At 49.4% G+C, this 14,224-nt stretch overlaps 5 protein-coding genes across 5 annotated transcripts; 2 read left to right on the top strand and 3 right to left on the bottom strand.

The window, feature by feature from the left end:
* Positions 1-1,389: 1,389 nt before the first annotated feature.
* Positions 1,390-2,077, top strand: FSUBG_9772 (extracellular matrix precursor; the record flags this gene model as incomplete). Its single annotated transcript, XM_036688321.1, has 2 exons — positions 1,390-1,582; positions 1,632-2,077. 2 exons carry the CDS (start codon positions 1,390-1,392, stop codon positions 2,075-2,077), a joined length of 639 nt encoding a protein of 212 aa, XP_036534771.1.
* A 1,680-nt stretch (positions 2,078-3,757) lies between these two features.
* FSUBG_9771 (uncharacterized protein) lies at positions 3,758-4,300 on the bottom strand (the record flags this gene model as incomplete). Its single annotated transcript, XM_036688320.1, has 1 exon — positions 3,758-4,300. The coding sequence occupies one exon, from the start codon at positions 4,298-4,300 to the stop codon at positions 3,758-3,760; it is 543 nt and encodes a 180-aa protein (XP_036534770.1).
* Positions 4,301-6,159: 1,859 nt separating this feature from the next.
* FSUBG_9770 (triacylglycerol lipase) lies at positions 6,160-7,905 on the bottom strand (the record flags this gene model as incomplete). Its single annotated transcript, XM_036688319.1, has 3 exons — positions 6,160-6,834; positions 6,885-7,701; positions 7,766-7,905. 3 exons carry the CDS (start codon positions 7,903-7,905, stop codon positions 6,160-6,162), a joined length of 1,632 nt encoding a protein of 543 aa, XP_036534769.1.
* Positions 7,906-8,707: 802 nt separating this feature from the next.
* FSUBG_9769 (Leo1) lies at positions 8,708-9,986 on the bottom strand (the record flags this gene model as incomplete). The annotated part of the gene is made up of 2 exons (XM_036688317.1): positions 8,708-9,673; positions 9,729-9,986. The coding sequence occupies 2 exons, from the start codon at positions 9,984-9,986 to the stop codon at positions 8,708-8,710; spliced, it is 1,224 nt and encodes a 407-aa protein (XP_036534768.1).
* Positions 9,987-11,341: 1,355 nt separating this feature from the next.
* FSUBG_9768 (maintenance of ploidy mob2) lies at positions 11,342-12,825 on the top strand (the record flags this gene model as incomplete). Its single annotated transcript, XM_036688316.1, has 4 exons — positions 11,342-11,466; positions 11,696-12,060; positions 12,117-12,228; positions 12,279-12,825. The coding sequence occupies 4 exons, from the start codon at positions 11,342-11,344 to the stop codon at positions 12,823-12,825; spliced, it is 1,149 nt and encodes a 382-aa protein (XP_036534767.1).
* Positions 12,826-14,224: the final 1,399 nt, after the last annotated feature.

Below are 14,224 nucleotides of genomic sequence, written 5' to 3'. Positions count from 1 at the left end.
CTAAAGACCAGCGACATGAATGAATTGAGGTCGGCAGGGGGGCAAGGCTCGGTGCAAATACAGCCTGGAAGTCAAATTGTGATGGATCGAGGTCTCATGTCGCTAATGATGCTTGCTTGGCTTTGTGGGCGCGTGCCCGCTCTGGCTGTCAGGCACAGCAATCCTAGAGGTTGCCCGTTGGTCTTGCAGGTGGAGCTGGCACATCCCCGTAGCCTGAAGGACGAATCCACTGGAGTATAAGCCACAAAGGGCATAGCGCTGGCATGCGAAGAGAACGCTAGGACATGGCTAATTTGCGTGGCAGGGATCTGATAGGGTCCGTTCTGATTCGGGAATTGGAAGGCCGTGGCTGGCTTGCTAGTGGATGGAATGTGATGATGTAGCGAGATAGGCCAAGGAAGAATGGCATGGGTTGAGGGAGAGGAAAATGCATTATGTATCAGACCAAGGCAAGCTAGGTAATGACAGGGAAGTGGGGGACGGGGTCCTTTGGGTGAAAGTGGAAAGAACCTGGAAGGGGAAGGGGAAGGGGAAGGGGAAAGGGAAATGGAAAGCGGAAGGAGCTTGAGGAAGAAAGGACAAAAGCTCACAATTGAATTCAGTTGAACCTGCGGGAAGGCATGTCCAGCAACCGCTACCTGCGCTACTGTACACCTCACTCTTACCACTCACCCACCCCTCCACCCCCTCTGCTTTGCACCTACACCCCGGCCCTTAGTTCGGTGGGATGGGATAGAGTAAGTTGGTGCCATGGTCTCGTGGGATTAGGTTGGATTGGATTGCCATCAGTAGCGTCTGAATGTATCCCCTTTACGGATATTGTTCTCAATATTGTCACTAGCTCTACGTTCCCTTCATTATAATAAGCCTCCCTCCTTCTCTCGAATCTCCCTTCTTCCTTCTTCTCTATCAACGCCTCAGTCAATTCGCTACTTCGTTGTGCCTATTCCCACTACCTAATGTAAGTTGCTACCTTCTTCAGCCTTTCCTTATATGGACAACATCCACATACATCGAACTGTGTACCTGGGATACCTAGGAAGAAGGATGAATTCAATTGCAATGCAAATCAGTTGGGCAATAGCAGCAGTAATGGATGGAAGTCAACAAGCTGGCACCAGGTGCCACTGTCAGCTGCTGGTGACAACGAATCAGCCTGGCAGCACACGCACTGCTGGTGGCTTGTTTACACAACTATTCGTTCAGCCTGGTGCACCAAACTCGAACACTGCAGCATCATCATCATCATCATCACAAACGCCATTTGCTCATAGACTCGCTACCATTTACGATCTATCGAATCAGCATTTCGGAAACAATAACTAACTCGCCTGGTAGTAATACTCAGTCATTCTTTCAACCACAAACCAAACCTCACCAACCTTCAAAATGAAGTACACTCTCGCTACCATTGCTGCCCTCGCCTCCGTGGCCCTGGCTAAGCCTGCTTTCCTCAACACCGATTTCGATCTCACTGAGGGCAAGCCTTACACCATCAAGTACTCTGGCTGTAACGATGGCTGCACCATCATCCTCCAGAACGGTCCCTCTGATAATCTCTCTGACTACAAGACCCTGACCAGTATGTCTCACCATTATTGGATATCCAATAGTTTACTGACCCACGATAGCCTCTGCCACTGGTGACTCTTTCACTTTCACCCCCTCTGAGCTTCCTTCCGACACCTACAACTTCAAGATCACCGACAAGGCTGGTGAGGTCAACTACAGCGCACAGTTCCCCTACAAGGGATCATACGCCGCTCCCTCTGTCACCAAGTCCGCCACCGCTACCGCTGAGACCACTGCTGCCGTTTCCACCAAGGAGTCTACTACCCTTGCCAGCGTCACCAAGTCTGCTGAGGAGACCACCACTGTTGCTAAGCCCGTCATTCCTACTCATGCTCCTTCCAAGAACGCCACCACTCCCACTGCTGCTCACCCCACTCCCTCCAAGACTGGCAGCGCCGGCGGCGAGACCAGTGTCCCCAGTGTCCCTGAGAGCGGTGCCGCTCGCATGACATCTTCGCTGGCTCTCATTGCCGGTGCCGTTATGGCCATGGTTTACCTCAACTAAGACATGGACATGATGTTTTATGTGCATAAATGGGATGAAGAAAGAGCGGTTTGATGAGACTCCAGTTTCGGGTGTATAATTCTACTTTAATGATGGCCTTTGTTTTATTCTTTTCCGGTTACCCCATGAGGCGTCGCGGCCGGCTATATCCACCGATGAACCCTGCTATGGCTTGTCTGGGAGGAAGAAAGCCTAGTATTTAGAAATCAATTAGACTCGATCTTGGTCTGTTTTTAAACCATTGTCTGAACCTCTTGTGATAGGTGTCATATCTTGACAATTAATACCCATATCGCCTCTCATAACATCAGTTATGGGATTAAAAACAAAAACAGTGTTTCATTGAATATGTTTATCAACCAACTAATTTGTCACCATCCAAGAAGCTCCGGTTCCCTGTTCTAGGCTTCTGTTGCGTTCTGGCGAACCTATGTGGAGAATAAATAACGTTTACGGTATGTTTTCGCTCTGGCTCCGAGTTCCGTCGTCCGAATTTCCCTTTTGTCTTGTGTTGGTTACTCTCTCCACACATCCAACATCCTTACATGCAGGTTCCCGGTCTGATCTGCCATCCCTTTCTGTGGCCCAATTGCTGTTTCAAAAAGCAACAATTTAACGGGACGAATGCCAAATCAATCCCTGGACCGACGGGCATGCAACATTACTAGGGGTGCCCTGCTATAACGGCGCATGATATCAGTGGACATTCGACATTCTACAATCTCCGCCTCTTTTTGATGTGTCTGTCTTCGATTACAGCCTGGACAGCATTAAAGAATTGCCACACTTTTATGGTCCCAATCTGACCTTTCGTTTGACGCCGAGATAATCTTCGTTATCTTGATACAAAAAGGTCCCTCTAAGTGGACATTATGTGCATCCTTATTACACAAGGGATCGTCCATCATTTACAGTACAGTACATACACAGCAGTTCCCAGTATTTACCCGAGATTCGTCGCACACCGGTAATTGAATGACATGTACAGGGTCATCCAAGAACTGGAATGCTGCGCGAGACAGAGCGCGGAGTACTGTAAGTTTTCATTCATGGGGTGCGTCATAGGATCTCTGCCTAATGCAGCAAACATCACATGGCTCGAATTACTCAACGACGATCGTGTCCTTGCAAGTTGTGGATGGCTTGTGTTACATTTCACAGTTTAACCGTGGAGATCATGACCAAGTTTCCAGTCAAATGTAACCGATCTAGTCTGACTTAGATGATCTGATTGCATGCCCCTTGCGTCAGTGAGCATTCCTGTTGTGTGTGTCTGTGGCGATCCTGTCTTTTCTTTCATTGATCCTATCTTGAAACATACTACCTAGCTACTAGTTACTGTTGAGGTTTTTCGCAGAACAAAGCGATAACTGATGCAACAAAACCACGAGTGGAGATTCGTAAGAGAGCATAGACAACAAATGCCCTCATCGTGCATGAGTACAGATGAAAAGCAAAATCAAAAGATAATGTAGATACTGTACATGAAACCCGGAACCGTTCGGCGCGTGGCAGCCCAAAAACGATGGACAAACTGCCGGCCGGAAACAGACAAGGAATCCATGCCTCAAGACATTCCTTGGTTTCTCAAACTCAAAAATGATTTTTTTTTTTTCGGGGCCGCTGAAATTATCATTGTCGCGGAGTGATTCGCCTCTTCTTGGCGACGAAAGAACTAGACTAGTGGTACATAATATCAGCCCACGCTCCGATTCCGCAGAGTCCTTGGTCATCTTGGACAAAGGTGTAGGTGTAGCTGAATAGGCTATCGCTGCCGACGGACATTTCACAAGCACGGTCACCCACCACGTGCGAGCCGGGACTGGCAAGCGAGCCTGAAGGCTGGGTATCCTGGAGTTCCAGGCGGAGCAGCAGCTCGGATGCCGTGAGATCGGCGACGGAGGCGGGCACGGACACGGACGCCGGAGCGGGGCATGTGGTTTCGGAGGCGGTGGAGGATGTGCCAACAGTGGTCCAGCCGCTCATCGAGAAGTCGTCGGCTTCAGAAGGGGATGTTCTGATTGCCGCGGTGCGCTCGAGAACCATGGATGTAGACATATCTATGGTGGGAGGAGAAGGGTGTTGATAATCATCCATATCCATGACTAGGCCGTAAAAGTCGAAGACGGAAGAATTGCGGTCTTCAACAAGTATGGACGACGAGAGGGACATGGAAGAATCCGAGTTGCTTTCATGCTTATCAGAATGAGTCATGCTGGCCATGTTGATGAGCCCAAGAAGCCGGTTGAGGGACCTCTCTCAGGTATACGTCAGATGTGGTGTAATGTTGTTCCAAATTAAGGGACAAGATAGACGTCGTGATACTCAGTAATGCTTAGCTACTAATGTTGATTAGCGTATTCGCCCAAGGCGAAGCGCCGGGCAGCACAAGCGTTGACTGTATGTATGTCGATGACTTGGTTATCTCGTCTCGCTGTAAAATATTCTGGAAACAAAATACCGACCCGAGGAGGTGGGTGAGGCCAGAGCTTTTTAACTCATGAACCCCTTAGCCCAATACCACAAACCATTCATTGACTGCATAAGCCTATGATCTAGCCCTTTCCCTTCTTCAATCGTGCCGAACGCCATGAACGATGCGTTGGCAGTGCCCCTTGCTTGGTGCACTTCTGACGCGGTCTCGATCAGAACAGCCCCAAGAATACGGTACTTGGGAGCAAGCGTTATTTGCATAGTGGCATATACTAAAATCTATATGTATCTTTGGCATCGTCATCTCTTGAAAGTGGTGTCATTGTTGCATGGCAGAGCCTCCTCTAACCCCTTTCGCATTAGACATGAACTACTGCTTACCTATCAAAGCCAACCGCCTCATTCTCTTTTGACGCCCTGGTAGAGAGGAGGTCTATTTTTGGGGGAAAATGAATTTACTCCTTTTATATCTGACTCTATGACCATGCAGAGACAGGTAGGTATATCTAGAACCCAGTGTGGCTGGCACTAGCACTGGCACAGTTTCTGCTCCGATTATACTAATGATCACTACAGCTGTTTTTTTTTCGAGTTTTCCAAGTCTTTCATTTGACTAGGAACTCTTGCGTTGGTCTCATCAAAGTCTGGGTATGATAATAGTTCCCTGGCATGACTAGGTATGTAAGATGATTGGCTGATAAAGAATGTCGTTGGAGCCTCTCGAAAGCTCACTTCTAAGTTCTAACTACAAATCACACACATACACGCACACACACACTCTCTCTTTCACAAACATTACTCCTGCGATTTCGCTCTTTTCCGGTATTCAGAGGCAGGTGGCTCTTCGTTGGTTGCATCAAGCCCACAGCTTAAAGCACCAGTGTCTCTGAACCGTTTAGCATAAGTCTGAAACTCGGTGTCCCGCCATGCGCAATAGTCTGGATATTGTAAATATTGATAGACCTCCAATAGACTTAAGTTTGAGAGTCTAAACCACTGTACTGCTGATTGAATTGTTTTGCCAACTTTGAGGTATTAGTATCTGAGTTAGCATTCCCATCTGTTCATATGCGCGCCCAGAAAATCGTCTTTTTATTGTATTACGTTGCTGCGCGTAGACTTGGGCTCTATTCTACATACTGATGAGTGTTCAAGAGAAATGCTGTGCAGCCACGAAGTTAGGTTGCATCCTGCCAATTGCGAGTTCTTGCATGGGTATATTAATTCGCTGTGATCGCCGAAGGCCAACTTGCATGGCTTGAGCGATCGTGCGGCATAGTTCTTGTGACTGCTCTGCTGATGCTTGTCTTGAGACCTATCGAATATGGAGCAATGGTGATCAATGTTGGAAAAACGAACGTGGGATATGACAAGAAGAAAGTTGGAAATTGATATCATAGGTAAAAACAGGACAGTTCCTAGACACAGCAAGCTCCTCCTGTGCGTAAAAACGTAGGTAACGATTCCTAAGTAGGCACCAAGATATTCCTCCGCGCCAAGTTAAGTATCCATCTGCTGTGTCTGTGCGGTATCAATAAGAAGAGCTAGCATTTTCACATGTTACCATTGTCCCAACAAGTTTGGATGGAATGTTCAAGTCGCGCTAACATCCGTAACGGCTGAGCCAAACTATACATTGCGTTCTCTTTTTAAGCCTCCAGTGTAGTGGCCATGCTCCCCTTTCGTCGTAAGCCGGGGGCTTTGAACTTCCTGACTACCTGATATGACCTGTCGAGCTCATTCTCGACAGCACATCTGATTCTTAGGGCGGCTACGGCAGGCCATACGCTCCTCTCGCCTCTGAGAACCCAGTAGTTGAGGGTCTCTCGTGTCGGAGTTTCCAACAATCGCACAAAGTCCCCTGCTGTCACTTCGGGCACGAGAACCATGGAGGCAGCCGGGACTTGTTCATCGACCAGGAAGCGCCGGATACCAGTTGGCAGGAGATTTAGTGTGTCCAGCTGACTTAGGCGGTGCCTTATCTCCAGGCCTACCATGCGTACGAGAAAGGCAGATATTTGTGTTGTCTTGCTCCGTGACTCTACTAAAGATGGACCATGCATATCAGACTGAATAAAGGGAATGAGATACGGTCGAGCTTGGCTGACGATGAAATGATTGACGTTGAATAACTCAGCGATGCGTCTTAAAGGTGAGTCTCGATCGGAGTAGGATGTGTGAGTCCAATGTCGAAAGTCAATTGTGTTAGCTGGTGCCCACGGTACAATGTTGCCGTGTGCGTCCTTGCAGAGCATAGTAGTCTTGCGGTGGCCATAGAGAGAGGGCGATGAGGCATTCGACGCTACAGCAGCGGTCCAGATCAACTGAGACGAGTCAGCAGGCTTCACGAAAAGTCAATGTTTCGAGAACATACCACATTAGGCGCAGTCAGATAGTTGAGGAGCGTCGGTACACCCCCCTGGCCCTCCGTCGCAACAGTTATGTTCAGCACCCTCTTGCTCCGGTTATAGGCCTCCTCGAAAGTCAAATCACCAACATTGGCCCTCACACACTCCTCCAAAACGGTCACGTCAAGAAAGTACCCTTCTTTGGAGAAACGCCTAATCCTCCGCAATAGAGTTTCCCACCGTGACCTGAAGGCCTGAACCGTTGAGGTTTCCCCGTTCTCATGACCATTCTGGGGAGCAAATGCCGAGAGGTCAATACCATCGCCACTCAAAACAGCCGGTAGCTCGTCTTCTGTATGAATAGCGACCAGAGCCGCAATCAAGGCGCCTGTAGCCGTTCCCGTAATGATGCGCGGGAGTAAGCCACGCAGAAACAGAGCCTTCACAACGCCCAAATGGCACATGCCAAATATTGCACCACCTTGAAGGACAAGTGTACTCCTCCCAAAAGCCTGTCTTGTATCGTGGATACAGTCCAATTTCATCTGCGTGGTCAAGGATGGCCCCGTGCCATGTATAGCCGATGGAGTTGTAGGCAGGGCGCGAATATCTTCCACTGCCTCGGCAATCTGGGTGATGTACTCTTCTATAAGATACTTGGTACCGGCAAATGATCGATTGTAGAGTTTGGGTGAGGTGATGTTCCCGAGGTTTCGAACGAGGCCGGATCTTAACAGGTTGACGAGCTGCTGAAAGTTTCCGTCTTCCCGCGCGGTCGCGAGAGAGTCCAGGCGTTCTGCAATGAGTCTCCAGTCGTAGTACTTAGAAGCTGGATTGTTCCTCCTGTAAACTTGTTAGCGTGACGCATCCAAGTAGACATGTCATTCTGTATAAGCAGACTTGCCACAGATCAAGGCCCAGGAGGTTATCCAGGTGTAGCGCGGCCTCCTCCCAGTCCTCAAAGGCCTCGGCGGTTCTTAACAGATCCAGCCATAGTTCAACGGGGCTTTTGCGCGTGTACCAGCTCCGCAGCTTCTGCAACGACATAGTTAGGAACGACAAACGTCGCGTATCACGGACAGGAGGAACAGAGAGTTTACCCTCTGCCAGAAGCTGGCAACATCCACGACGACACCCCATACGGTGATTACCACCCCCATTGCGCGTTACCGAGGGCCGATCACAAGCACAAGCACCATTTGCGAAGTGTCGTGTTTTGCGAGCGTTTAGCGACGAGATGGCACGCACCCAGTGTACCTTGGGGAATATGTCATAAACGCTAGAGACCGCATACAGAACCGGTGAAGGGGGCTTTCTTAGGGTGATTAGGTTCGTCAATCAGGGAGAATCTGTATATTATTTTAAAGGACATGCAAGATAAGGTAGCAAGTAGGCTGATGTTGAGTTTCGTAGAGCTCCCCGCAGCTGTTCAACAAAGTACTTCCCCCAGCAAGGGAAAGGTAATGCTTGACGCTAAATCGGCATGTGATTGCCAATGAGATCACCGGTTCTTGAGACATGGAATCTCGGAGATTGAGCCACACTCACATGTACAATACACACGTATATGGTTAGTACCGACTACTCATCATCAGTATCGCACGAACAATCTTTTTCGTTATTTGTTATATCGCGGCTTGTTGTATTGGCGAAGGATTCACATACAGTAAAGATGTGGCTTTGCTGTTATTGCCCCCAAAAGTCTAAAATATAATACAAAAACAACCAATTTCTGCGATACTCTGTCTTGGAGACAGTTTGATATAATCATATTATGCAGCAATGGCCTCCTTTGCTCACCATGCCAAATACCCATCCCATTATCTCTGTAACTCCGATGATGGCCTTTTTAGTCGTCATCATCATCGATGACATTTCTCCTGCGGGATCTTCCTGCCACTTGTTCGACTTCGCTGAGATCATCTACGTCCTCACTGCGATCCCTTGTCCTCTGACGTTTGGAGCGAGGCTTCTCCTCTTCGTCGTCGTCGGGAAAATCATCTTCATCGTCATCATCACCTCCGCTTTCCACTTCTTCGTCGTCACTATTGACGATGAAGCCATCATCGAGGGAGTAGCCTTCGTGCCGACCAACAGCATGCTCAAGCTCCTCGTCTGATTCCTCATCTCTTCGCCTTCTGGGTTTGCCCGACCCAGGTGCGCCGCGCTTGCGAGAGCCTGCCGCGCCTCGGCGCCCACCTTCAAGGTCCCCAATAGACAGCCCTCCTCGTGATCGGCCATAACCACCATCCATCTTGGCAGCAGCATTCTCGCGTCGCCTCTGTGCCTTCATTCTTTCCTTCTCAGCCAATTCGGCCTGCTTCTTCTGGAGTTCGGGGTCGACAGTAGTTTGGATGATCATGTCAGTTGCATTCGCAGGCTTACTGGCGACAGCCATCCTCTCAGCTAGGAGAGTGAGCGCGTCGTCTCCAACAGCCTTATTGGGTCGAACATTGTATTGCTCTGTGATATGCCCAACCGTCATGAGGATGTTGCTGTGCAACTCAGCGGCAGCAGCGTAGTAGTGACCATCATTGACCTCGTTGTAGGGCTTGTCTGCTGGTGGGGCGAGCGCCTTTCTCTGGATCTCATAGTGCTCTCCGCCAACGGAAATGGTCACTGATCCGTCGCTCCAGTGAAAGATGTTTGTGTTGCTCTTGAATTCGCCGGTGCTGTGATCTTTTCGTACTCGAGCGACATGCTTAGGATGCTCAGCCTTGGCATTTGCCAGGTCGAATTCTGTCGGCTCAAACGTCTCGGGATCGTACACTTCAGGCATTATCTTCATGAACTTGGGGATCCGTAGAATTCGAAGCTATACCGTCAAAGTCAGCGCTAAACGGCTTCTCTGAGCAAGTAAAAATACATACCGCGCCATCTTTAGGCTTCGGAATTCGATGCCGGTAGGTTTCTACGTTTTGAATAGCTCGCTCTTTTGTCTGGAATTGAGTCTGGTCGTCGTCGTCGTTGCGATACCGCGCGTAGCTGTCGCCTTCTGGATCTGAAGCAAGTTCATCATCCTCATGGACAGGCTCCTTGGTAGGTACGACATCATCGTCGCCATCATCACCGAAGAGGTCATCGCCGCCTTCGTCGACTGAGTCAATTGGGTCTTCTATGTCGGACATGTTGTAGGTTCTTCGTGGTGACGGGGGTTGAATTAAAGAATGAAAGGGAACAGTGAAAGAAGCGGTTGATTTGCGCGCAAAGTGAGCTTGCAGTCGCGCCTTGCTCTCAGCAACCGTGGATCCGTTTAGCTGATTGTGGCTCTAGCGCCTAAGGTTGGGAGGTAGCCGCACTAGCCACTGTAATATCCGTTTTGTCGATATTCACCGCCACAATCTGTGCCACACATAAATAGATGGCAACCTAAAGCTCCTCTGCCTCAAGTTAGTGGAGACGAGAACGAAGGAACAAGTGTGCTGCAACGTCAGGAGGTGGCAGAGTAATGGGAGGAGTCCCTTTCAAATGCTCTGAAACAGGCATGGCGCGCTTCAGGTGACAAACAGAGCCAGTCGCGTGAGACGAGTAGGGAGGCTTCTGGAGACGGGATGCGATGGATGCGATGCACTAGCGTGAGGCCCCGTTGTGGCGCTCATCCGCTAAAGTTACGGGGTACTTAGCCGCTATTCATCAACCTGGGAAGCCCAAGCCCCGACACCGACACCTCAAAAACCCCCTTTCTCAAACCGACTCCAGCTGCTGATATCGGATTTGATCTGATACTGATCCTGACAACAACAACAACACGCAGTCTCAGTCAGGCAGAAGACAACACCAACGACCGCTCAAGTCACCGAACACACCCTAATACCGACTCGAGCGTGTTCTCCCTCTATTTGGGAAGCCCTCGTGGAATCCTCTCAGGCGTCTTTGCTCACGATTTCACCCCGCCTTTCTGTCAACCATGTCGAACCTCTTTTCTGGCATGTGAGTATATATTTTCATTCTTCATCAGTATTCATCTCATTTTGTCTCTACTCGTCATTGGATCCTCATTGCCAGCGTCGCTTCTGTGTGTCTTGTTTCCCGATTCTGCCACTGTTGTCATGCCTTCATCATCATGAATCCTAAAAGAGCCGCCGCCTCTTGTAGAGGTAAAATATCTAGGTATCTATACCTTACCTACCTTACCTATACACCAGCCACGACCCTCTACTCCTATGCGAGTGCAACATTGCAAATTCTTCATTTCGGATACACTCGAACCTGGAGCCAATACCCTTGCGCACTCCTTGTCGCAGTGCAGGACAACTACCGAGAGACGGAAGGCCAACTGTACACAATCAGACTCTCACCATGTGGTCCCCTGGTACACTAGTACTTCGTCCAAGACATGCCCCAGGTTCATGAGCTGAAAACATTCATTTCCTTGAGCCTCTGAAGACGTTGCTTTGCTTTAGGACTCATTACTAGAAACTGATCACTGTTGAAACCCTCGTCATGATGGGCATTCTCTGGTAGTGCCTGTTGGATGGACATCATGGATAGTTCCTCACTCATATATCATCCTTACCTTTCCTATCATCATTCCTCTCCCTTGCAAGGGCGCCACGCATGGCGCTTTTCTGCGGCTGCCATGGGCGGACTTGCCAGTGTTTCAACCATGTGTGCCATTTCAAGCATAGTGTGCCTGTCATATCCATGGATAGGTGCTCTCCCAAGGTACCATATCTAGTGCCTTACCGTACCTTGTCTGTGCCTGTGCCTGTGCCTGTGCCTGTGCCTGGGCCTGTGCTGACTTGAAGTGACTTTTTTGTTCCTTCCTCAACTTGGCCCTATTTCGATAGCATACATTTCATTTCGTTACATACATTTACTAACATAACATCACCAGTAACGCTCGGTTCCGAGGTGGCTCAGCTAAGCCTTCTTCTGGCCCTCAAAAGAGCCCAACTGGTTCTACTGCCAGTCAGCCTCCCCCGCCAGAGCTGTCTACTCAAGGGAGCCAGTCTTCCTCAGCCAGTCTAGCTCCCAAGGTCCCCCCTCTGCCTAACTCTCCTTCACTCGCCCAGACCATTGGCATGGATGACTCCAGCGGCGTCATGAGCGGTGACGAACTAATCTCTTCCTATCATCTTCCTCGACCTCTCCCTCTGTGGCTCAATGCCCAATATGCTAAGCACATAGTAAAGGGCAATTTCATGACACTAAGTGCCCGACCCAAGACGGTCGAGCAAGGCGAGTGGATTGCACACCAGGGTAAGAATGAAACTTTGATATCACAACAAGTTCTTACAGATCCTAACGCCGTTTAGTTGTTGAGCATTACCGCAACCTTTGGAATTTTGTCAGGGTTCTCCACGAAAAGGAAGATGATGGTACATCCATCTGCAACTCTACCAGCTGCCCACGCATGTCTGCTGGAGCGTGAGTGATCAACACTCTTATCAGACCATACATTCACTTACGCTCGATAGCAACCACTCCTTTACTTGGCTTAACCGTAACAGGGAGCCCGTTGAGCTTCCTGCCAATGAGTACATGACTTTGATGCAGCGATGGATTTCTGGTAAAATCGACGACACCAACATCTTCCCAACTGACCCTTCTGGTGTCTCGTACGCCCACAACCCCTCCATCACCACCACACCTTTGTCCCAGCTCTCGAACCCTGGTGAGCCCGAGTACATCGGAAAGCGATCAGGCTTCCCTGACAAGTTCGTCGATATCTGCCAGATGATTTTCCGTCAAATGTTCCGGGTCTATGCTCATCTCTACTGGGCTCATTTTACCGAGCCATTTTACCATCTCAACCTGGAGAAGCAGCTCAACAGTTGTTTCTCACACTTCGTCCTGACGGCTACGGCTCTGGATATGCTCAAGCCCGCTGAGCTGGAGCCCATGCAGCCTCTGATCGATCTTTGGGCCGCCAACGGAACTTTTCCTCCCGAGTCCAAGGCATATGAGTATGCCAACATCCGCGCCGGCGAGCGTCTTCTACAGCTCTCCAATGTCCCCCAATAAGCATGGACTAGTACCGGTGTACCGTAACACGAAAGGCGGAGAAGATGGGGTATTGATCCTGTGGATCGACTCCCATGTACACAATCTGGAGGGTCTGTATCCAGCCTGGAGTCCGAAGGTTGACAAACCAGGCAGCTTAACTGGGACCGCATGATAAAGCATATTCTTGCAGTAGCAAAAGAGCGGCAGACTTGGAGTTCGGGGGCCACGACTTAGAGCTTCGAGGAGAGCTTGACTATGAAGGGGACACACACACGGCTGGTGGTAGACATACGAACTAGGAACTTTGACCTATCGATGTGAGGCTTGTTTCTAGGTCCCCAAACACAAATAGATTTCAAAAACTTAAGCAACGTAGTGTAGAAAATCACTATAGTGACCCGTCCTGTCAAACGATAGATTCCTGCTCTCAGATTACTCGATCCATACCCGGGCTGACCGATGCCTCGTCCCGTCATGCCTTTCAGTCATTCTTCGATCGCTTGTTGCACTGCGCGCTTACCTCGCTGATTTTGTATTCCACAATGACTGGCCGATCTTCCTCGATAACGAATCTGCCTGAGCCAACATACAACTTGTCCTGCAGAAGTTTCAACCCCGGAGCATCAGTCTCGAACCTGATTTGCACAACTGACATCGTTAGTATCAAGTCCAGAGTTGTCCCACCACAGCTCAAAACAATGTGGGAAGGATGGCGGCTCAGCGCCAGGTCGACAACCATGTCATGGAATCCAGTAACTCACATGCATTTCCAAAACCAGTCGTCGTGGCATTCGTATCCCCTCGAATCACTTTCCCCTCATCCCCCGCCATGTTGACGACTCCATTATAGCTAAAACGCAACAGGGAGCCAGAAGTATCCCGCGCAACACTTGTTACTTCAAGCTTGACCCATTGGCCATCAGGATCACGCCGAATAAAGTCGCTACCATGGATGAACGTCGCCTCTAGAGGAAGCTCATATCCCGGCTCAGAGACGAGAGTGCCCGCCTTGGGGAGAAAGGGGATGTTGAGTAGGTTAGAGGTGATGACAAGAGGATCATTTATGGCGATCTATCATCCAAATAATTAGTGATACGTGAATCCACTATGAATGGGAGTAATTCGCTGGGCAGAGAAACACGGTGCTTGTAGAGTTTGAAGGCACAGGCTTTAGGCTGGAGACAAAGCTACAGTGATGTATACAAAGGGCGAAGAAAACCACAGTCCCAACATACTTGAGCTGTGAAGGCAGGAATGAGTATAGGGAAGTTCGTCAACTTCATATCGAAAGATGTTCGACTGAATGCCGAGTCTCATTCTTGTTCCAAGAAAAAAGAACAAACTAAGCAGTTGCTAATAGGCTTTTCTGTCTCACTGCTTGGATCCAGTCTTGGAAACAAGAATGGGCGCAGACGCA

Source organism: Fusarium subglutinans (genome assembly GCF_013396075.1).
Source record: "Fusarium subglutinans strain NRRL 66333 chromosome Unknown NRRL66333_c0000155, whole genome shotgun sequence".
NCBI classification, from domain to species: domain Eukaryota; kingdom Fungi; phylum Ascomycota; class Sordariomycetes; order Hypocreales; family Nectriaceae; genus Fusarium; species Fusarium subglutinans.
Note: the sequence above shows the minus strand (reverse complement) of the source record. Positions and strands in the feature narration are given on the sequence as shown.